Here is a 22,521-nt window from a genome sequence, read left to right as displayed (position 1 = left end):
ATCTTGCGTACGTAGTTGAAATATGTTTATCTGGTGCCATTAAATCATCAGCGTATTGTTCGGTTTTTTTTTTTTTTGCCCCGCCCTTCACCTGTCTACTAAAAGCCTGACTACGACCATTATTTAAAATTGTAATTTTCAAACTTGTAAAATGTGAGTTTTTACTTTATGGTCCGACAAAAACATTCCTTTTTTTTTTTTTTTAAATCATATCAATCACATTGTTGTTTTCGTAGACACGTTGAATACCGCTTTAAGTCTTATTTGCCCATCAGCTTGCACCAACTTTAACTCTTTGCATGGTTTGTCAGTCAGCATGCCTGCTTGTCTATGTAACAAAAAATATATATTTGCACAATAGAGGAAGAACAAACAAAAAAAAAAAAAACTTTTGGTGGCGTTCCAAGAGTTTTCTTCCTAGCCGGTGTGCAAACATTTGAAAAGACTTTGTCCCAATGACTCCCGGTATGGTTCCTCTTGTTTCCGACTCGTCATTACAGCACTTATGGATATAGATGGACTGTGTTTGCTCTGCCAAACCTTTGCTACATTCATGAAAGACTCTCCCAAAGAATGTTCCTCTTTCACAGATGATTAAACAGGCACTGTCGACGCTGGAGTAACGCTGCGCTTTTAATCGGGGAAAACGGTTTTTGGAGGAGGACATTTGATTGTCACACCAACCTCGGCCAGTCCTACAAATAAATAACCACTGTGGCTCAAGAGCAATTCTCGGTTTACATGTAAATGGGAAAGAAGTTATTTTTTGTTCGTTTATGTCTCTAACGATGAAAAAAAAATGTTATTTCTTGGGGACCTACGCTTTGGACGTTTCATCTCTGACATCTATAAAATATATTTCTGAAAAATATTTGTGTCTTTGTTCTTCGGTGAGAGTTGTCAACAGCGAAGCTAAAGGTCATTTGAGATTGATGAATTGAGAAGGATTTGATTTTCTTCTGCGTGTGGTGGGAATGTGACCAGATTAGGGGTCTTCCGCAAACTTGGAAAATCTTGCAAAGTTCATGTTTGCTCAGTCCATCTTTAGATCAATCGTGTGTTTTCTTTTGTTGACGTTTATTTTAATGGACTCTTTAAGATTTGTCATTCTAAAGAAATCCTTCCCTCAACTATCATCCAGATACAAATAATCAATTTACTGCCTGGCACATGACTGAGATGATGTGACACATGGGGGGGGGGGGGCATAAAAACTCAGCTGACCACTCTTGAGTGTAAAATCAAATTATGAGATTCAGTATCACAAGAAAGTCAACAAGAAAGAATTAACCATCAGGTGACCACCTGCAAAAAAAAAAAAAAGAAAACAAATCCGACAACTACATCTGGTCCAGATTGCCGATGTGTTGTACCCTACACATTAAAAAAAATGAAAATATTGCTTTTTATTGTTTATTCTGGAGTGACATCTCAACCGTTGTGTTATATATAAAAATAAAATATAAAATAATATAAAATATATAAAATATAAAAATGTACCCTACACAGTAAAAAAAAAAAATTGCTTTCTATTGTTTATTCTCGAGTGACATCTCAACCGTTGTGTTATATATTTTTTTTTTTTAAACTTTTTTTTTGAAACACCAAAATTTGTAAAAGTGTTCACGCTTAGCAGTTAGAGTCTGGGTACATTAACCACCTCATTGCAGATATGATGGAAAGCATTTTTGATATTTTAGAGCGTTTCTTCAAATTGTGCGTCGACGCCCAGATGTCGCGGATAATATGGCGTCCGTCCAATGAGGGCAGGCCGCTTGACTTCCTTCCACAGTGTGCCTTTTACCCACTCATGCGAGATCTCCACTCTCTCTGCCGTCGACTGTCGGAGCTGCAAGACTGCAACACTGCAATGCAACATTAACACAAAACCCCATCTTCGCCATTATTTCAGCGGGGAGACCTGCTGTTACATTATCCTTTTTTCCCGCAACCTTTTTTTTTTCTTCCCCATATTATTTTGCAACATGCCGAACATCGTCCTCTTCAGCGGGAGCTCTCACCACGACTTGTCCCAGAAAGTAGCGGATCGGCTGGGACTGGATCTGGGTAAAGTGATCACCAAGAAGTTCAGTAACCAGGAGACATGGTGAGTATTTAAAAGCTCTGTTTGACAATTTGGAGTGAAATGGAGTAGAGTGGCTGGCCTCGATTTTTTTCTTCTGTTAGCGTTAGCTCGAAGCTAACAATAGTTTACTACAGTGTCCACTCTGTCCACACGTGACCAGCTAGCCTCATGTAAACACAACAAGATAGAGCGCTAATGTCAGTTCATCCACTATCGGACAGGGCGTTTTCTTTCTCGATCGCTAATGTGAATTACTCCAGAGACATTGTTTTTAAATTGCACTTGCACGATTCACGTTAAATAACCTCCCGTGGTTGGAAACTACAAGGTAACATGTTAGCCCGTGTGTGTGTGTGTATGTGCTAATCATGCTAGCTAACGGCTTCACGTTCCAATATGGTGGCTCAAATGTTGGGCCATTTTTTTTTTCGCCAAACTTAATGACCCTCGACAATGTTGTGAAATAACGTTTAATAAAACCATTTGGATATTGTTTTTTTTCATTAAAACAAAGTATGTTTGCTTAAGGAGTGTCTGAAATATGAAACACACGGGATGGAATTTATTCCTTCGCGCGCCTCTGACTGGAGTAGCAAGCTCGTCCTGAGCGCAATGAGCATAAAAAAAAGTAGCATCAAGTTCTAATAAATATTCTCATCTTGAATTCTACTTTGCTTAACAACACTGTGGCGTGGTAAATTTTGGATTGACTTCCATCTACTCTAACGTTTTAATAACAAACTTGACCTTTTTAAGCACTTAAAAACAAGCAGAGTATCCCAAAAAGCAACAAATACCAAAATTGGAGGCTCGTATAACTTTTAATACATAAAATGAAAATAAACATACAAATGTTAGTTATCAAAGGGGCAGTAAATTCAATCAGGAAGAGTAATGAAGATTAACACCATTTCTCTGCAGTTTATGACGAATACGATGCAAAATACCTTTTAAATTTACGGTCATCACATCATTTACAGTTTTCAAACAAAAATTGCAACAAGTTTTAACCGACTCTTGCAGCTGTTAGTTTAGATATCTTGTTATATTGTATAGTTTTATTGTTCATGGTTGTTGTTCTTTATTTTTGATTGTGTATTTATATAACCTTGTTTTATGTATTTTTTTTTAGCACTCTATCCCCCATCCCCCTCAAAGTGCCATTGTTCTTCGGGTCAGGCCGTAGTTGTAAATAAGAACTTGTTCTTAATTGTTTGCCTGGTTTAATAAAGGTTAAATAAAATAAAAAAACACGATTGATGTGTTAAGTGGCTTTTGAAAAGGAATTTTCAAACTGGTCAAGAGCATGTTTATTAATGTTGGCAGTTCATTCCAAAAGTTTAAAAGCTATTTGACACAAGAAGGATAATGACTCGAGGGTTAGTCAGTGGCACCTCAGCAAGAACAACAAAAAAATGTTAACAATATTAGACATCACTAACATGCAGCACTTGGTTGAATCACATGCTTTTGATTTGTATGCCTTTTCCCAAGTTGTCCTTTAATTGCATCAGTAATGGCACCCACACAGATGTACTTACTTTCATAGTTGAGAGACAGGAGCATTTCTTTTTTTGGAAAAAGAAGTGTCAAAAGTAGAAAAGACACCCTTAAAAAGTGCACATGTGATGAGGACTGAAATATATGCTTTGTTTTTCAGATTAGACAAGAACATTTTTTAACAGCATTGACAACTAATACCTGGATATCCTTCTTAAGCACAAAGAAATTGTACTTTGTAATGACGAAGCACAAAAATCAAATGAGAGAGATTTTTGAAGAACTACTCATCTCATTATCCTGTGTCAAATTAGGGAAGTGGTGATTATCTTGCAGCCTGGGAACTTAGTTGTTTGGGCGATACACTATTAAAAACAATGATTTTTCTCACCCTTTTTAAACTGAAAGGAGGTAAGAAGTTTACACTTCTTCTCACAGCTCCCACACACTCGCTTTGCCGGTCAAGGTCTGCAGCGGCGGTCGCAGGATTGGATTGAATCAGATCCTGTTCGCACATCGGGTAAAGCCAACCATTTTGAGGATGGATTCAGTGGAAACTGTTCAATTCCAGTGTGTGAGTGTCAAGTCATCTAGGCCGGGGGGTCAACGATCACATGGCTGAGGCCAAGTTAGTGCGAGTCCAGCGCGTGTTCCAAACAGGAATGTTTCACGCACATGCTTGCTGTCACTGCTGCCTTCACAATACTCCATGTGTGCTGCATGGAGGTTTGAGCCGGACTTGTTCCACGAGTATCCGTCCTGCAGGTTTGGCAAGCATCACTGGACACGTGATGAATAGCATCTGTAAAACATTCCAAAACTTTAGCCGCTGCGTGAAGTCATCCGAGATAGAAACATATTTTTTCCTTCTCACATATTTGGATCAAATTCTAAAATCGCTCAACCTAAAAGTTCCACTGTACTTAACTTCATGCCAATTTTTCTTTCCCGACAGCGTGGAGATCGGGGAGAGTGTCCGCGGCGAGGACGTGTACATTGTGCAGAGCGGCTGCGGCGAGATTAACGACAACCTCATGGAGCTGTTGATTATGATCAACGCCTGCAAAATCGCCTCGTCGTCTCGCGTCACCGCCGTCATCCCCTGCTTCCCTTACGCTCGGCAGGACAAGAAGGACAAGGTAGACGGACGGCGGTTTATTAGCTAGCTAGCTAGATTGAGTGATTGATTGATAGCATTGATGGATAAACAAAGGCACAATGTCAATTGTAATGTCATCAAAAAATGGTTTGGAACCATTTTAGTCAAATTGGATAGTCAGATGATTGTTTTAAAGTCCTAGTTCAGAGTCAGCCTTTGTGATCTGCTAGCTAAGCTTACGGCAACCATTTTAGTGTTTTGGCAACAAAACCAACGACTTAAGAAAGTGAGAAAAATGAAATTCCCAGACACATACGTGAATGCGCAGGTAGAAATCTCAGAAGAACTGCCCCTCGTTACCATGGAGCCTTCTGTGATTTATTTAAATTATTTTTTTTTTGCTTGTCCCAGAGCCGAGCACCAATATCGGCCAAGCTGGTGGCAAACATGTTGTCTGTGGCCGGCGCTGACCACATCATCACCATGGACCTCCACGCCTCACAAATCCAGGTGAGTAGGTCAAAAACGACTTCAAGCTTTTTTATTGCTACTGATAATTAAAAAAAAAAAAAAAAATAGAATGACACATTGATACAAAACAACCACATAGCTTAGCCTTTCAGTGCTGCTAGCTGAATGCTAACGCTAAATAGAATCTAGGGTCTGTCGCGGTGTTATAAATGTCAAATGGCGACCCTCAATTGACATCAAGAATGTGTTTGTCTCTCAAGGGCTTTTTTGACATCGCTGTGGACAATCTATACGCAGAGCCGGCTGTCCTACAGTGGATACGGGAAAATATCCCAGAGTGGAAAAACTGCATCATTGTGTCTCCCGATGCTGGTGGCGCAAAGCGGTAAGATGATCCTCAGCGAGAAGTTTCTGAGGCCCAATCGGCTAAAGCGGCGGTTTCTCATTTTTAGCCTCTATCGAACGAAGAGCCACATTTAATATGAAAACAAAAAAAAACGTGGTACGCCATCAAATCCAGTCCTCAAGTAATTGAAAATACCTTTTTGGTGATCTAAGAATGAAACCCGTTGTCGCGCAGCGTGACCTCCATCGCCGATCGACTGAACGTGGACTTCGCCCTCATCCACAAAGAGAGGAAGAAGGCCAACGAAGTGGACCGCATGGTGCTGGTGGGGGACGTCAAGGACCGCGTGGCCATCCTGGTGGACGACATGGCCGACACCTGCGGTACCATCTGCCATGCCGCCGACAAGTCGGTGTCACAGCTGCCAATTTATTATTATTATTATTTTTTTTTTTTTGCGGGTGTTTTTGACATTGGCTCTCCTGTGCTTCAGGTTGATCGATGCCGGCGCCGTCAAAGTCTACGCCATCCTCACGCATGGCATCTTCTCGGGCCCCGCCATCTCGCGTATCAACAACGCACCGTTTGAGGCGGTGGTGGTGACCAACACCATTCCGCAGGAGGAGAAAATGAAGGCTTGCCCAAAAATACAGGTTTGAAAAGAATTTATAGAAGTTATATTTGAAAGAAGACTTACGCAACAATGAATGTTCTCCACTTTATGTTTGCGTTGTTAACGGAGCAACATAAAACCAGCCATTTTGTGACTTCTCAGAACGAGCGCAAAAACTCCCAACTAGGCGTTTTACTGTACATCAATTCCCATCCTTGGTGTTGCCGTGCACTGACGACGGCGCATCTTGTCCAATGTCGTAGGTCATTGACATCTCCATGATCCTGGCAGAGGCCATCAGGAGAACCCACAACGGCGAGTCCGTGTCTTACCTCTTCAGCCACGTCCCTTTGTAAAGACGAGGAGGGTGGATGGGTTCCTTTCGCCTCTGCTTTCGCCATCTGACCTCTCGGCCGCGACCATAAGCGCCTAAGTCTCAGGTGGTTTGGGTGTAAAAAAAAAAAAAAAAGGTCTCGCCCGCATCTTATCTTTGAATGTTTCCATCCAGGAGTTGGAGTGAGACCCCCACCCACCCCCACTCTTATTTACGTACCTGTACTTAACTTTAATTTGGAGCATTCCACTTCAATTCCTTTACTTAAGAAGACATTTTAATCAAAGTATTTGGTGAAATGCACCTTTACCCATGGAATATTTGTATCAGCTGTTGTTAAAAATGATCAAGTTACTCTAGCAAACCCGCCAAGTGTTTTAAAATGCTTTTAAATGGAAAGGTCATGGAAACTAGCTAGAGATGGCTTGAAACACAATTCAAGCTACGCCAGAGGAATTTTGCACCTGCAATGGGTCTTCTATTTTTTGTATTGTAAGTCAAGCAGCATCTTTTGGCAATAAAACTTGACAAGAGCATTCCAAACATATTCTGGTCTATTTTTTCATTTGTGTGCTTCAATCTATTTCTTTGTTATGGTATACATCGCTACTATAAAATGATTAGATGTGGAGTCTCGGTTCAAGACAATCATTTTCCCTAATTTTTGAAAGCTGGGATAAAGACTCTGGAAACGAGATGTCGTTTTTGCTGATAACTTTAATGTGCCTCAAATTTCCTGTGCAGCGTCTTGTTAGAAAACAGCAAGTTGACGTGTGCCTTTAAAATTATAAAGCAGGTCAAAGTAATTTTGCTGTAAATCTTATCGTGCATTTTGGATTAATTCGGACATTTCAATCGAAAATCGAATATGCCAAACATTTTATGACGGTGTGACGCGGTATGACAAATTTGGGTGAATGGCTTCAGTATGTTCGCTGGATCTCACCACTAGAGGGCGCCTTGTACGCGTTAATGACCCTCGCCGCCTCAAACAGTAACGACTCATCAGGTAACGCTCGTAAAAAATAACCACGTTAACAAACGCGAGGAAAACAACTAAACAAAATGTTTGGACTCGGATCCCCTTCTCTCTTCCCGTTTTTAATAACCGCCCTTATAATTCAAAAGTGTTGTTTAAAGGTCTCACCAACAGGTGGCGTCACTGCGGACGTGCTGGTGGTGATGTCACCTCATTAGCATATTTGTGACTATAAAATCCGGCGTCCAGTGCACTTACGCTTTCTGCTGTTGCGACTCTACTGCCGAGATCCTCGAAACGATTCGACCTCACCAGACGGTAAGCTACATTTGAATCATTACTCGTCTTTTTGAGCCATTATTGTCCACTGCCCCCATTAAACTAAAAAAACTATTTAAAAAAAAACACAACTCGACAATAGCTCTAATGTTGCATTGATGATGGCTTAATGTAAATGAAAACATGCGCAGCCGCATAACGGCGCTGGGTTTTTTTTTTAGAAGAGCTGCGAATGATTTCATCCGAGAGTGCACGCGCTCTTTGTCCAGCCGGCGCACCCATGCGCAAGCCAAAGTGTGTGTTTCTCTTTGTTACAAGCGTGCCCCCACCCCCCATTAGCGCCCACTTTTACTACCCACGGGCCTCCACGAAGAAAATCGACTGGCTTCAAATGTGTTCCACACGGAGAATGATTTAAGCTGGATATGAGGAATGACCAACTGGAACTGGGCGGTGGTTTCTTCACGTTGAGCCGCATGGTGGGCGTCCAACGTGGATTTGGCCATGACTAGCAGGAAGAAAAAAAATAAATAATAATATTGCTAGTCTGGCCAATGATTGATGAGCAAATGCTTTGACTGTTCATTTGGTCATCGTTGTGCCGTCTTCTTTGTTTTCCTTCTGCTATTGTTATGTAAATGAGCGGACTTCATTGTAGCATCCCGATGTGGGCTGACTGGGTGGATGCCAATCAAATCACGACGGGCACAGTCGCAGGGCGAACAAAAGAACGAGCAAAAAAAGTCATCTGCGGAATGGTACATGTATTTGGACAACGCCCTAATTTCATAGTATGGGAGGGGTGCACATACACAGGTGCTGTTTTTTTATTTTTTTTAAACATCGAGACTCTCAGGAATTCTTAAAACGACGATTTGGACAATTACTTTTGGGGACTATTATTATTATTATTTATTTTTTTAATAAGGACTTTTTCTTTGGTCTTGCAGACCTGCAAAGATGAGCGACAAACCCGACATCTCAGAGGTGACCAGCTTCGACAAGAACAAGCTGAAGAAGACGGAGACTAAGGAGAAGAACATCTTGCCCACAAAAGAAAGTAAGCAAGCCTTTCTCTCTCTCTCTCTCTCTCTCTGCACAAAAATGACTGAGCGTTTTCTCTTTTCAGCCATCGAACAGGAGAAGGCGGCGACGTCGTGAAGCCCCTCGCCATGCTCCGCGTCCCCCACCAACCACACCCCCAACACACCTTCCCTCCTTCCTCCCTCCCTCCCTCCCTCCCTTCCTCCCTTCCTTCCGCATTGCCTTGTTCTCATCAGTCACTTCTTGTAGCTGTATAAGTTTGTAAGCGAAACCACGATAACCGAGCGACCCGATCGCGCAGACGGGACGACGCCTTGGGTGGACGCAACGCGCCGCCATCTTGAGGTCTGTTTTGTTGAGAAAGATGGAGAAGAGGGGAAGAGTGGAGGAAGGGGAGGAGGATGTGGTACAGTTTTTGAATGCCCGACTTGGCCCTGCAGTGGAGAGGTGGAAGGGACGAGGAAGGGGCTGCATCCCGGGAAGTGCCCCCCCCCCACACCACCATGCACGTCCCCACCCAACTTCCCGCGTTGCTGCTTTTTGCGCCAAAGCTAAGGCGTCAAGCTTTTCTGCTATTATGTCGTCTTTCTAATTTTCAAAAAAAAAAGTGCACAACTTTGTCTGTACAATGTGAATGACCACCACCGCCCAAAAATGATACTGTTGTATGTATGTTTTTTTTTTTTTTTTGACACGCGGGATGATAAAAAAATGGATTTCATCTAGTTCTGGAAACAAATGGACCTTGTTTGTGGTTAAAATGTACTTTTTGGCCCTTTTGTTTGAGTGATTCACAATTTTGAAAAAGTCAACCCAGTCTATGTGCTTTGAGATTGATCGTTGAAAGATTTTTTTTTTTTTTTAAATCCCAACAGTTACATTATTCCGCCACACACCATTGCAAGGAATGGGAAAAACCATGAAATGTTGTAATAAAAAATGATTTGTTACTACGATGTGTGCTGGAAAAGTGTTTGCAAGCTACACTGCAAAATATTGTCAACACACTTTGTATCTTTTGCTCTCATCAGCAGCAGAAGGATAAATAAAAAAAAAATCACATTTACGGACAATTTGGAGCAAAATGTGCGAGTTCTTGCCAAACTGGAGCCACTGAGAACTCAAGTGGGCCAAATCACCTTTTACTGAAGACTTGATTTAAAGCTTGAAATTGCAATAAAATCTAGAGGGATTTATATTTAAGTCATTTATATAGCAATGATTACTTATAGCTCAGGGGTGTCAAAGGAATTTTGATGATGGTGAAACCACATGAGCACATTCAAATGATTATTATTCTTGCCATACCTTCTTTTCACAAAACATGTATTCTATAGTTTGGCTGACTTGGGTTTTCTAAAAAAACGATTGTCCGATTTTTCTGTCTACTTCCATGCTCGGTTGAGTCTTTGCAGTGGCTTATGGGACGACGTGACCCAGAGGACAAGGTGTAGCCTCAGCGGGAGATTTGCTCCGTCTCCTAAACTGCCTTCAATCCTAAAATTAGCTGCCACCGACAAAGCCTTAATGTCATTAACATGGAGTTGGCAGCCGCCTAGCCCGCTGATCACCACCGCACCGCGCCGCGCCGCGCCCTTCGTTCTGGGTGGACAACGTGGAGAAAGTGACGCTCCTGGTTAGCGTGAAGCGTGCACGGCTTCCCTCGTCTGATCTTGTCCTCCATGCTAGTGTAAGTGGATTGGCGTTAAATCAGTTTCTCTTAATGAGATATTAATCTGTATTCAGGAGGAGGGGGGCGGCAGATTGGCCAGATTAACCTTGTTCCTTGTGGAGGAAACACAGGAACGTCATGGTTATCAAACTAGCATTCTGCTAGCCGTAGCGTGAATGAACAATAAATCATGTCGTATCATTTTATATATATATATATATATATATATATATATATATATATATATATATATATATATATATATATATATATATATAATTTATTTATTTAAAGAAAACCTTTAAAAAATGAAATAATTAGCTCGCAAAGATTGGGAAATTAATAAAAAGAATATGAGATAATAATTTATTCACCTTAGGGTCATAAGGGCACAATACAATGTGAACATAAGAGAAAAATTGCAAGATAATAATAAGAATAAATTTTATTTGTAAATCTCAAAGTGCTACAGAAATAAGACTTGCAATAAAAAACACACAAGAAACCAGAATAAAGGCATAAAAGCACAGAGGCGATAGAAGACACCTATGAGGAGCCGGGGAAAGCCTTTCTAGCAACCGTATCACTAAATTGGCAAGGCTGGAAATGCTTTTTTAAACCGGCTCTCATGTTGTGTGTGAAAGCAGTAAATGTTATCTGGAAAAGATCGAATCAAATTGAATTGAGCTCAATTTTAGCCCCCTTTAATTGATCCTAAAAGTTCAGGTTTCCCTCACATCACTGCACAAGTCATGTGATCCTGAAGCCTATTAGGGGGTAGCTCTGTCCGGTAACCCGTGGCAACAGCTGTTGCTGAGTCACATCCTCGTCTTCCTGGCAAGACGGCTCCAGCTGCCGCCATCGTGCTCCGAATTCTCGGGAGATTACCAATGCGGCACACTTGTCTGGGTGTGGGTATTTCCCCGGTATTGATGACCGATTATAATCCAGCCATCTGGTTTAACGATTAAATTTGCTACGTCATGATCATGCTAAGAGAAACCCAAGCGCATCACAACAAATCATTTACGCTCATCTTTGTGTTTTTCCACAATGTCTCCATCAATCGAGACACGCTGATTCTGCTGTGTGTCTCCATGGCAACCCCCCACCCCCCCACCCCAACAGCATTCGGCACTGCACATGAATGCATCACGGCAAAAAATATACAGCTGCAGAAATCATACAAGTTTTTCGTAGGTAAAAACGATTCGATAAATACATTGGTTGGCAAAGGTGCTGTCAAATCTCTTCAGAGAGTATTCCACAAGCATTTCCGCAATAAACCAAAGCTGCTGAGCTGTTGTTAAATGTTGAATTTGATAGCTTTTCCTTGGAGTGAATTTGCCTCTCCTGCTTTGATTGATAAGAATTACATGAAAGGTTACAGACTGGCTTGTTAAACAGAGCGCTAATAAAACCAGATTCTTAAAACGGCTTGTAAAGTGTGCTCCTCCTCCCCCTTGTGGAAGTGCCTGTCTGTCAATTTTTAAAACCCGTTTGAAGACCCATTGTAATGTGTCAAACTCAAGGCCCGAGGGCCAAATTCGGCCCGCGACGTCATTTCACATGGCCCGTAAAGGCAAATCATGAGCGTCGACTTTCTTGGAAATTTTCTTGACTTTTTAACAACACTGCGATGAGATTTGAATGAAATTAATTCATCAATTTTCATTAATTGATTTGTGTCGGACAGACGTTCTGGCTGTAAATGTGGCCGAATTCTCAGGCGGTCTCGACAAATCAACCCAGAATAGAGCACATGCTGGGCAGATGATATTTGTAGCTGTCATTTCAATTTCCTTTCCTCCTTTCCTTTTTTTTTTTTTTATATTGCCAGCAAGATATTTTTTTTCTCGTCACGTCTTAAACCTGCCTGGAGGTTCGGGGAATGTTTCGACTTTGATCCCCTCCACCACAGCCCCACCCTGATCTTGTGTATATAAAGTCTATGACACAAGAGTTGCTCAAAAGCGTCATTGTGTAAATGTTGAGGATGTCAAATGTGAACATTGGACACAGTCTCCACCAATGTGAGTCATGTGTTGATCAGTTGCATTTAAAGGGTGAATGGGATTTTTTTTTTTTCGATTTGGCTTGATAACCAAGGACATGACGACGTACGCAGAATCCTGGAGGGAATTCAATAGTCGTGTTGACAACCCTCCCATTCCTTTCTTTGTCAAAACACAAATGTTTGGGTTCTGAACAGGATGTGGATCAGTGCAGATAACCCATGGTCTAGTTTTCATCAAAATGTTCTCCCACTTTTCATTCATCTGCTCGGCTTTCGTTCCAAAACGACTTCTCTGTCTCGTTAACATTGCCGACACTGTTTCGGAATCAGTTGTGTATTTTTCAAATGTCACATGTTTCACTTCTTAGGGAAGAAGCCGAGTCGAAAGGAAGTTCATCGAGGTCGGTAGCTTCAGAACCGAGGAACGGTAGTTGTTAAATGAAACTAGCGTATCACCATTTGAGTTTCTGTCGCTGACCACATCTAGTGGTATGCAGTCTCCATGGCAACAAATGGCCAAGCTCGCCATGGTTACTCGGCTAAAATGATACACGGCGTTAATGTGTTCATTCAACGAGTGCGGAGGGAATGCCGATGTGGAAATTTTATAACCAAGCAAGTTCTTTATTAATGTCAGTCTGCGAGTCACAGAAGTCTATTACAACACCCAAACAGTAAAAATAACCCGACTAAAATGGAAATCTTAAATTCGCATGGCGGCATACTCACTTCAGTATTCATCGGAGCAAAAACTTTGGTTGTGATTGTGATTTCGGGCAATTCCAAATGATTTTTTTTTTTGGTCGTCTTTTCAAGAGTAAATATAATGTGTTTGCGTAAGTCTACACACCCTTGTATAACTAGGGATGTGGCTGTGTTCAGGATTAAACAATCACATCCAATCGCAAATACGTCTGATTACCTCAAATAAATGTCTAATATTATTTTTGCTTTCTTATAGAAGTGCTCAAGTTCCAGCCGAAGAAAAACAGCCGGATGCTACTATCACCATGCAGGTATGATTTTGTGTTGTGTTTGTACCAACAAAACATAATGTTGGCTAGTTAATGAATGAATCAAAATGATGACCAAGTAAGGAGTAAAAAACAAACAAACAAAAAAACTGGTATGTGTTTTAGATGCTGATAACAAAAAAAAACCTTAAGTAACAGTACAGTAACAGTACAGTAACAGTAACAAAGTATTTAGTTGCCTCCCGCCACCTGCTAGATTTTTTTTCTTTCTGCAGCTGTACAAGGAAATAATGGAGCTTCCTGTTTTGGAGTTAAAAGTAAAACCTCTTAGCCAAGTTTCCTCCACGGAAATTTCAAAGGGTGATTTTGCTGACTTTGATGAATGAATGATGAAGCCCAAAACGTGATGACTTCATTCAATGATGTGGCGACTTGTGCGCTTATGATCAATTCCAATCACAAGACTGAAAAAAAAACAAAAACATTTCAGCTGTCACTTGTGTGAATAGAGTCCCACATGCCTGAATGCCCCGCTGTCTTTTTCAACTGAAGACAGACGGTCTCTGTGTCTTTTTTTTTTTTTTTTGCACCCCCCGCCTCATATAAAAGCTTCAGGCTGACGTGTGCCGACATTCCCTCGCCGCCCCTCCGTCTGCAGCCTCCCGATTCCAATTGAATCCAAGTAGCGGTTGGGCATCAACACGCCATCTTTGTTTGTCAATCTGGCAATGAACCCCCCCCCTCCCCATGCCGCAATTGTTCCCGCCCGCCATTTTGTGCCCCAGCGTAGGCGAGGTGCCAAGAATGGGTGCAATGAGTGTACAAGTTCGGGCATCGCGTCACCGACACAGCGTGGAGGAATTATTACCCAAATCATCATCATACAGTCAATTCTGATCTAAATAAAAACAGAAATATATTGTGGGTTCCTATAAACACCAGAACCTGAAAAGGCCCAGCTTGCTCTGTCACAACTCAGACCTCTTCTCTCGCAAACCAACTAAATCGTGATGTGGATGAGTAACACGAGCCTCGGCCAGAACGGGTTTGTTTACATTAGCGACGGGAAGGGGGGGGGTAAGTTTTCGTCCCACTTGCGCAACATTCGGATGTCGCTCGGACTTTGTAGGCGAAGTATCTGATGTGGGAGGGGAGGGAATGTCCGCTATGAGAGGACTTGAGACCCCCCCTGCCAATTTGCAAACAATAGTGGTGAACTTTTATTATGTAGGTCAGAGCAGGTGAGCGCAATAAAAAAAATGGCCCTATTTTCTCTCTCTTATTTATTCTCTTGATTTCATGATTGAACGTTACGTTTGTAGGATTTCAGCAAAGGTGGGTGGTTAAAAAAAAAAATCAAATGGGGAAAAAGGAGAATCAACTGGCATTAAATGGATGTGAGTCAAAGATAGAAGCAAAGGAGTAGTTGGAGAAGGCTTAAGAAAGAATGGCTGGGACTGTCACCAAAAAAGAATCCTCACACACCTCCCTCCGCCCACATCTCTGTCTCGAAAGGTCAGCAGGGCAAGTTCCCAGAAACAATCGCTCCCTTTCCGCAACAAATCTCCCAAACTCTTGCCCCACACAACTTGAGTGTGTTTCAGTGTGTGTGTGTGTGGTCCTGATTTTCTTGAATGTGTTTTGATACATTCGGCTTTGAACTGGCGGCCAAATTTCTTATCTTCCCTTTCATTCATGTCATCATAAAAGGGATTGATATTCATGCTGTTCATATTTTGATATTGACACAGAAGAATTAAACAAATTGATTTTGGCAATAAACTGGAGGAGTCACAGAAAGACATCAAAGTGGAAAAAAAAAATGATCAATCCCAATGTTGATGTCCAGCTCTTCACGAGGATGAACAAATGAGTCAAAAGATGGCCGAAGCGATGTGTGGCCTGAGGCAATTTACATTCCGTCAAACTAACAGGGTGATGAGATTAGAATTGTGGCTGAGTCAAACCACACGTTTGCCCACATTAGAGTCCCCCGGCAGCATCCGATCGAGGAACAATGGGTTGATGTTGGGAGCGAGCATTCCTAGCTCCATCCGCCAGACACACGAAGAGAAGCAAATGGTGTGTTGACAAGCACAACGCTGCAAAATGGATTTGTCAATCTGTGTCATTGGATGAAAATGCTTGGAGTCCAAGTCTGGGCTGCGGGCCAATAAAGAGGACGAGCGGGCCTCCTCTTTACTTTATTTTGGAAAACTTTGTTTTATTTTCCACATTGCTTTCAGTAGGAGGGACGTGCTGGTACTTATCTCTGACAGTAATGAGTTTGGATCTTCACGAGGGCACAAATGTGTATGTGTAATCATAAGAAATCATAATAATAAGATAAAAATAATAAATTCACCGTATTAAATCAATAATAAAATAATAAATTAATAAAATAAATAAATTAGAAGAAAAAGTTCTCAAGCATACGTTTATGTTAAAAAAAATCCTAAACTAAATGTTTAATAAATATAATAAAAATATGAATTTAAACTACCTTGAACAATGGAAAAATGGCATATGTTGCCTGTGAAAAAGCAATTCAAACAAAAATTCTCTGTGTTCTGCAGCTGACCTTTTTGAGGAAGTATCCATGAGTCTAATCTGCTCAATTTCAGGTACACAAACTCTTCCATTGATCTAGTATCCATTATTTATTTTATCTGGATGGCTTCACTATGTAGCCACACAACAGAACAAAGAGCATTACAGTACCTCCACACAGGCCACTGATTCCTAGCAGGCTCTTTCCTGCAGCAGCAAAAAAAAAAAAAAAGGCATGCACATATCTGAGGATTAAAGCATCCGTACACAATTACCCTGGAGGAATTGAAAGATGGAGGTTAAAGCCTGAGCAAAAAGGTCACAAGAAAAGCGGATCTCTTTGCAGACAGCTCTGCTATTTTCACAGGAACTAGAGAACTGGATCTCCAAACATACTTTCACAACACAAGACAATAACATCTAAGATGGCAGCCATAAATAAAACTCGGCATTTTAATCGTGTTGTCACGGAAACCGCAATCCGGCAGATGGCTCCGGGAATCGATGGCTGTGACTCAAACGAGCCGATCTCAAGGGAGATGCTTTGGCCTCGCTCCTAGCTTGCGTTTCACTGGGCATGTGTCGCTGATAGCTGACATCATTTAAGATAACAAAAAAAAAAAAAAAAAAAAAGCCAAGGCCCTCCTCTGTCAACAAGTTCTCAAACTGTTTTGACTCCAGTGTGGTAACTACAACCGTTCGTATCTCCTTTGTGCTTGTGTAGTCTAATAATCCCATTCAACAAACTTTGTAACCCGAAAACATATTTGTCCTGAAACAGTCAAAAAAAAAAAAAAGGTTTTATCTCGAATTTCTCCGCCACAAACACAGCTTAGTTTTGATTCCAAAGCTTGGCTGTGGTATTACACATGAGTATTAATATCCATAGAGACCGTCCTCTCTGCAGTCTCCTAACGTTATTACCCATAATCCACCAGGATGTCATGCTTGGAAGGAGCCAATCAGACGTAGCCTTATGTAATCACCGCATCCATCCGCAGGCAGACGCTCACTTTTCCCTTCTGTTTTTCCGGCACTTCAAATCATACACGCGCAGGAGGTGGACCGAACTGTAATTGTGAACATTCCTGCCGTGAGACAATGTCTGCTGTTGTGCATTCCTCAGACATTCCAGCCAGGCCACGGCAACAGACGAGATACCGGCTAATTGTTTCTTTTTGCACTTATGTCATTAGACTTATGTCATATGTGCGCTAGCTTGCCGCAGGCACGGTGCTGTCAAGAAAAAGCAGAGGCGGTCAAAATACTCGTATTCTGTACTTAAGTAAAAGTACAATTATGTGTTAAAAAACAAACAAACAAACAAACAAACAAAAAAAACTTGCTGCTGAGAAGTAGCTCAGGTTCAATATGATCCCAAACTTTGCTAACGGTGTGAATTGACTTACAAAAAATAAAATTAGCAAATGATTACTGCTGAAAAAACTTATATAACTTATATATATATATATATATATATATATATATATATATATATATATATATATATATATATATATATATATATATATATATATAATCTAATAATTTTGATAACCTCAGAGCAAAGTGTCATCTTTTAATTAACTTACATAGAAAAACTAGCTAGCTAAGCTAGCATTAGCTCAGGCCGTTAAGTCAGTATAGCTTTGCTAAAATTGTAAATTGAAAATGCTAAATTAGCTAAAAATAGCAACTCAAAATCTTTATCTGGATATACTTGTCCCCCCCCCCCCAAATTAGACAAGATAATTTTTTAAACACCAGAAGCGTGTGTATTTTTAGACGAGCACAGTGAAGACAATTTTGACATTAACACATGCTAATATTAATACAGCTAATGTAGTTTTATGAGTCCCCCCATTTTCAAGCTTTTATCAATCAACCAAAAGCAGTAACACATTTATTTAGACCGAATAAGTCGTGAAAAGTACAGTTGTATTCTTTGTTACTTGTCACGAGTGGACAAAAGCCAGGCTGGCTAATGCTGGACCTTCAAAGTGGAGGGAATATTTCTGTGGGCACTGCCAAAGGGTTCCCCTGCTGTGGCAGCTGTCCAACTGATCTGTGGGCATTGCTTCTCATTAGAAGCTTTTGTTGCTTATTCTGCTCGTGTGCATGTGTGGGCTGCTGACGTGATGAATGAACCGTGGCAGGTGAAGAAGAGCCTTGAGCGCTCCTCGGGGCTTTTCCTCGACGTGTTCATCAAATGTTTGGCTGCAATCTATTCATTTTGTCGTAAAAAAAAGAAAAGAAGTTGGAAAAAAAAAGTGCAATTCACATGCAGACTTTTCGGGGGGCTTGGGTATTATCGTGTTCCGGCATGAAGTCAGCGCTAAAGAATGTGGGCTGTTCCTTCCTCTGTTACACTGAAAGCAGCCAAATAACCTGGATGCCATTTTATTGTTAACATGTTGAGTTGCTCTTTTTTTTTTTTTTTTTTTCCCCCCCCTCTTCTGCTATTTAGGCCATTTTTGGTGCAGAGTCGTCATTGTTTTAGGAATGTGGGAGGGTTGTTTGTGAGGTGAGGATTGTCCAGACCGCCGGCGTCCAACTACTCCTTTTAACCCTTAGTTAATATCACGTACGTCATAAAATGACTTTATTGGACATTCACTCTCTTTGTTAACCATGCAGGTATTTTTGTTCCCCCCTGCCGCTGCTGATGCAATGTTTTACGAGTTGTACGCAAGCGGCCAATCAGCAAACTGCTTTGTTTTTAATTGGCTTACAAGCTGGCAACATGCTTGCAAGTTACCAAGGGAAGTTAAATATGTTTGCTGGGAGTACGCAAGTTGAGCCCGCTGGAGGATATGTTCCATAAATTGGTGAGAAATATAGAGCAATCATAGCAAACATTTTTACACATTACAAACATATTTGATCACCAAAATTAATCACAAGTGTAAAATGTATAGAAAATGCTTTATGTATTACAGTATTTCTGTATTTGTGTCTTTAAGAAGCGGGGCTTGACGGCAGCTAACAACAGTATTAGCATGAATTCGTTTTCTGTGTTTGACTGTTTTCTCAACAACAGAAAAGTGCTTTGGTGAGTTTGACCCCAAAATTGATAAGTACATAGTTAAAAAAAATGCATGTGCTTAAAACCAATGCGTACTGTATTTTAGCATCAAAGATTATTTTGAGCAAAATATGAAATGCTGAATTGATCTCTCCACTTCTGCCGTCGTATCTTTTACCAAAGAGGAAGTGAGAGCGTTGCCTTCTTGAGTGATTGGGGTTACCTCCAGACTTTACCCAGATGCTTTTCCCCGGTGCGAGCTGAAGCGGCAGAAAGACAGGAAGCGTGACCTGAGCTTGATAACAGCAGGGGCGGCTATTTGTGACTACCAGTAAGTGAAGCGCGGCCTAGACAAGAACTGTCTGTTTTGTTTCCTGTCGCTTGTTTGCTTTTGAAAGTAAAAGAGACGGGGCTAACCGCTAGCATCTACTGTACGTGACCGTTTTATGATGTTTTAATCAACAGGGAGAAAAATGATGCAAAAAAAACACATTTAGACAGTATACAGAAGAGTAATTAAGCATATATTCTTTATCCTTCGCCAAGAATGATGGATATTACTGCAGCTTATTGAGTCAATGGACGGAGTGTTGGTCCACTGTGCGAGATCAGATGTCGCGTGTTAGTGTCACGTCTTCTGGACTCCATCACCGAGGCCAGCACATGAGGCAAGACGTGACGATTATTTACTTGGTAGGCAAAACTCAAGATGGCCGACCCGATGACCTCCAGATATTTCAAAGCACAAGCGACAGCAGACTCCACCTTGCTTTTGGTGTCATAAAAACCTCATGTGGACCCACTCTGGTAACCTTCCTTCCATTCTGACCATTTCTAAGAATTGCAGAAAGGGAAATAACAACGGTCAACAATTTTTGTTATTGTCTAGCCAGACATTGCACAAGAGACTCGGTGACCTGCTTTCAATCGGTTCCTGATGATTTGCCACATGACCAGGAAGGAATTTGCAAGGTTGCGTATCAGCATCTGGAGCGTGTGGATGCTCACATGAATACTCCCTATCCTGTTGTGCCTTTCTTGCATTTTTCTCTTCACATAATTCCCTTTTAGCTATCTGACTAGCCAACCTCTGGTGTCCTCGAACATTGCAGGTCCAAAGAATCTCAACTATGGGACCTCTGGAATTCCAACGGAAATGAGCAGAGTGGAGGTGACTGAAGACGCAGAAGGAGACACAACCAAGCTGAAATCTCTTGGAAATCAGGCAGCCCTTCTCACTAAAGCACAAATGAATTGAAAATTAATTGAAATTGAATGAATTGAAAAATATATATATATCATGAATAAAATTACTTATTTTCTGATCCTTCAAGGCTTAGATATAAATTACGGGCGAAATATTTCTTGACATGTTTCGGCCCTTGTTTGAGATAAAAGAACCAGTGAGGTGATAGACAAGTGAAACTAAATGAACTTAATACAACTACTTTAGTGTTTGTTTAATTTTACAATTGAGAGAAAAATGGCACTCAGGCACTTTATAACAGGATGTGGCTATTTATAACTCGTTAGGCCAAGCTTATATCCAGTAGCTGTGTGTGTGAGAGGATTAATGGGAGAACTTTGGATCTGCTCTATGTCATTTTTTTTTTGTGTGGAACACAGGCAAGTAAAGTGAATTGTTGGAATTCAGGAATAAATGTAGTAACTAACAACCACGAGTTACACCTCCACATTTTCGAGTCTTACAACATCAGACAACATCCAAACCGCTCCATCTCAGTTTTGGTGCTTGGTGGCATGTGTACGTGTCAAGTTGTTTCTGAGGGGGGGCGGGGGGGGGGGGGGGGCGTGACCATGACAATGTCTCGCCGATCGGACCCTCAAAGTGGGAACCAACGGAACGCGGCAGGAGCGTCAGTCAAAACAGATCAACCTTCGGGGCTGAAATTCAGGGAAAAAAGTTCCTTCCGTCATGTGGGATCACACTCAAGGTCATGGTGTGTGTGTGTGTGTTTGCTTTGGTGATGAGTGGGCGAGTAGTGACACGCACACATACACACACACACACACACACACACACACACACACACACACACACACGCTTGTCAAATTACATTAAGCCCAGCCTCAAAGTGAACCTCCATTTTGCACTCAGTGCAGAGACAATGCTTTCCACTGTTAAACAGCATCCTGAGTCATTATGGCTGCCTTTCATTTGTGTGTGATGGCAATGCGTACAAGGTTGTGTGTGCGTGTCTTTTCACGTTATTGAAATGTTTTCATATCTTGGGAAGTTCAAAGATGGCACCTTTGAGTCAGCAGTTTGTTATTACAGCTCCGCTGGTTTTCTTATTCATTTCTTCTCGCCACCCTTTTTTATGTTGCTTTAATGCCCTGTGTCGAGGGGGTGTCAAGGTCATTGTCACGGGCCACATGATAGTTATGGTTTCCCTGTTATGACTGTCAACCCAAATCAATGTTATATTCTCACATAATGATGGATAATGTGTTTTTGTAATCAGAGGTTAAGCTATTTTTCAATGGTTAAAAAAAAAATCTTGCATATTTCAGTGTTGGTAAAAGTGAAACGCGGGCCACACAAAATGATGTTGTGGGCCGGATCAGGCCCCTGGGCCTTGAGTTTGACACCAGTGCCCTATGCCATCAATTAGGTGCTACACAATTTGCACATTTTTAACAATTACATTATAATATGTATCATGTATTTATAAATACCTCTCAGAAATAGTTTCCCCCTCGAGCCCTTGTTTTGCCCCTCCTTGTATTTTATTTGAAATTGTAAAGAATATTGATAAATTGTCTTCTCAGCCTTCCTATGTATCAGCCAAGCCCCCTTTAGTCCCCGGAGACATGTCTGGTCTGGTGTGGTCCGCAAAAGGGGAGGGGCCAGCACAAGCAGGAAGTGATACTCCAAATCTGTCACCACAGTGTAGAGAGCGCCATCTGTTGGACTACGTCCATCATGGCAGGCTGCATGCTGGTAAAATTCCATTCCCACAGAGCAGGAATGCTCAACGGCCCGCAGTGAAATGATCTGATAAGACCCGAGGGGCATTCCATGCTTGTGCGGTCAACAATAGGGAGGTCAGCTGGAGGCGATTCTTCGTGCGGTCGAAAGGATGACCGTCTCTCGTCTTAACATCCTCACCGAAGGCGGCCACGCCTTTCATAAGTGACCCTCCACAAGCTGCCTTCTGAACATTCCCGTACATTTCTAAGTGCTTGCATTTAGGGAGAACATTACTGCAGCCAAAAGCTTTTTGTGTGGGGTTTTAAAAGCCGCGGTTTGAAGCATATTCAATGAAGACACAAGCCGTCAAACTGCCAGCTTCCCCTCTGAGGCCTTGTCTGCATTAATACAAAGAGCTTCCTTCTAATTTAAAATGTGGATGGTGATGTCATACATCAGGTTATATATTACCTCCCCCGATCTTCATCATATATATCTTATGAAAACATCTGGGAAAGACTCGGGGCCTGAGAGAATATTAGGCTCCATTTATATGGACAAGCAAGAGTTGTCCATGTCATGGACATTGTTTTTACC

At 41.4% G+C, this 22,521-nt stretch overlaps 2 protein-coding genes and 1 long non-coding RNA gene across 5 annotated transcripts; all 3 read left to right on the top strand.

Moving 5' to 3' along the window:
- Positions 1-1,756: 1,756 nt before the first annotated feature.
- LOC147062832 (ribose-phosphate pyrophosphokinase 2) lies at positions 1,757-6,996 on the top strand. The gene is made up of 7 exons (XM_085920726.1): positions 1,757-2,107; positions 4,542-4,725; positions 5,097-5,195; positions 5,417-5,541; positions 5,737-5,910; positions 5,996-6,155; positions 6,379-6,996. The coding sequence occupies exons 1-7, from the start codon at positions 1,761-1,763 to the stop codon at positions 6,469-6,471; spliced, it is 1,182 nt and encodes a 393-aa protein (XP_085776852.1). The 5' UTR covers positions 1,757-1,760; the 3' UTR covers positions 6,472-6,996.
- A 610-nt stretch (positions 6,997-7,606) lies between these two features.
- On the top strand, positions 7,607-9,704 carry LOC147062831 (thymosin beta-12). The gene is made up of 3 exons (XM_085919625.1): positions 7,607-7,746; positions 8,658-8,767; positions 8,837-9,704. The coding sequence occupies exons 2-3, from the start codon at positions 8,668-8,670 to the stop codon at positions 8,866-8,868; spliced, it is 132 nt and encodes a 43-aa protein (XP_085775751.1). The 5' UTR covers positions 7,607-7,746; positions 8,658-8,667; the 3' UTR covers positions 8,869-9,704.
- A 411-nt stretch (positions 9,705-10,115) lies between these two features.
- On the top strand, positions 10,116-20,703 carry LOC147062830 (uncharacterized). 3 transcript variants are annotated; one of them, XR_015067193.1, is made up of 5 exons: positions 10,116-10,441; positions 13,402-13,456; positions 19,687-19,796; positions 19,883-19,961; positions 20,102-20,703. It is a non-coding gene; the product is annotated as an uncharacterized LOC147062830 (long non-coding RNA). The 3 variants fall into 3 exon arrangements; XR_015067190.1 differs by having other exon boundaries at positions 19,879-19,961; XR_015067191.1 differs by lacking the exons at positions 10,116-10,441; positions 13,402-13,456; positions 19,687-19,796; positions 19,883-19,961 and adding exons at positions 18,523-18,792; positions 18,928-19,016; positions 19,173-19,320.
- Positions 20,704-22,521: the final 1,818 nt, after the last annotated feature.

Source organism: Syngnathus leptorhynchus, chromosome 1 (genome assembly GCF_054491065.1).
Source record: "Syngnathus leptorhynchus isolate UIUO chromosome 1, UIUO_Slep, whole genome shotgun sequence".
NCBI lineage: Eukaryota > Metazoa > Chordata > Actinopteri > Syngnathiformes > Syngnathidae > Syngnathus > Syngnathus leptorhynchus.
Note: the sequence above shows the minus strand (reverse complement) of the source record. Positions and strands in the feature narration are given on the sequence as shown.

Excerpts from the sequence above, each read along its gene's own strand:
- LOC147062832 (XM_085920726.1), top strand. The coding sequence starts at position 1,761 with ATGAGGGCAGGCCGCTTGACTTCCTTCCACAGTGTGCCTTTTACCCAC. Across the intron at positions 4,726-5,096 it reads GGCAGGACAAGAAGGACAAG|AGCCGAGCACCAATATCGGC; the intron begins GTAGACGGACGG and ends TGCTTGTCCCAG. Across the intron at positions 5,911-5,995 it reads ATCTGCCATGCCGCCGACAA|GTTGATCGATGCCGGCGCCG; the intron begins GTCGGTGTCACA and ends CCTGTGCTTCAG.
- LOC147062831 (XM_085919625.1), top strand. The coding sequence starts at position 8,668 with ATGAGCGACAAACCCGACATCTCAGAGGTGACCAGCTTCGACAAGAAC. Across the intron at positions 8,768-8,836 it reads CATCTTGCCCACAAAAGAAA|CCATCGAACAGGAGAAGGCG; the intron begins GTAAGCAAGCCT and ends TTCTCTTTTCAG.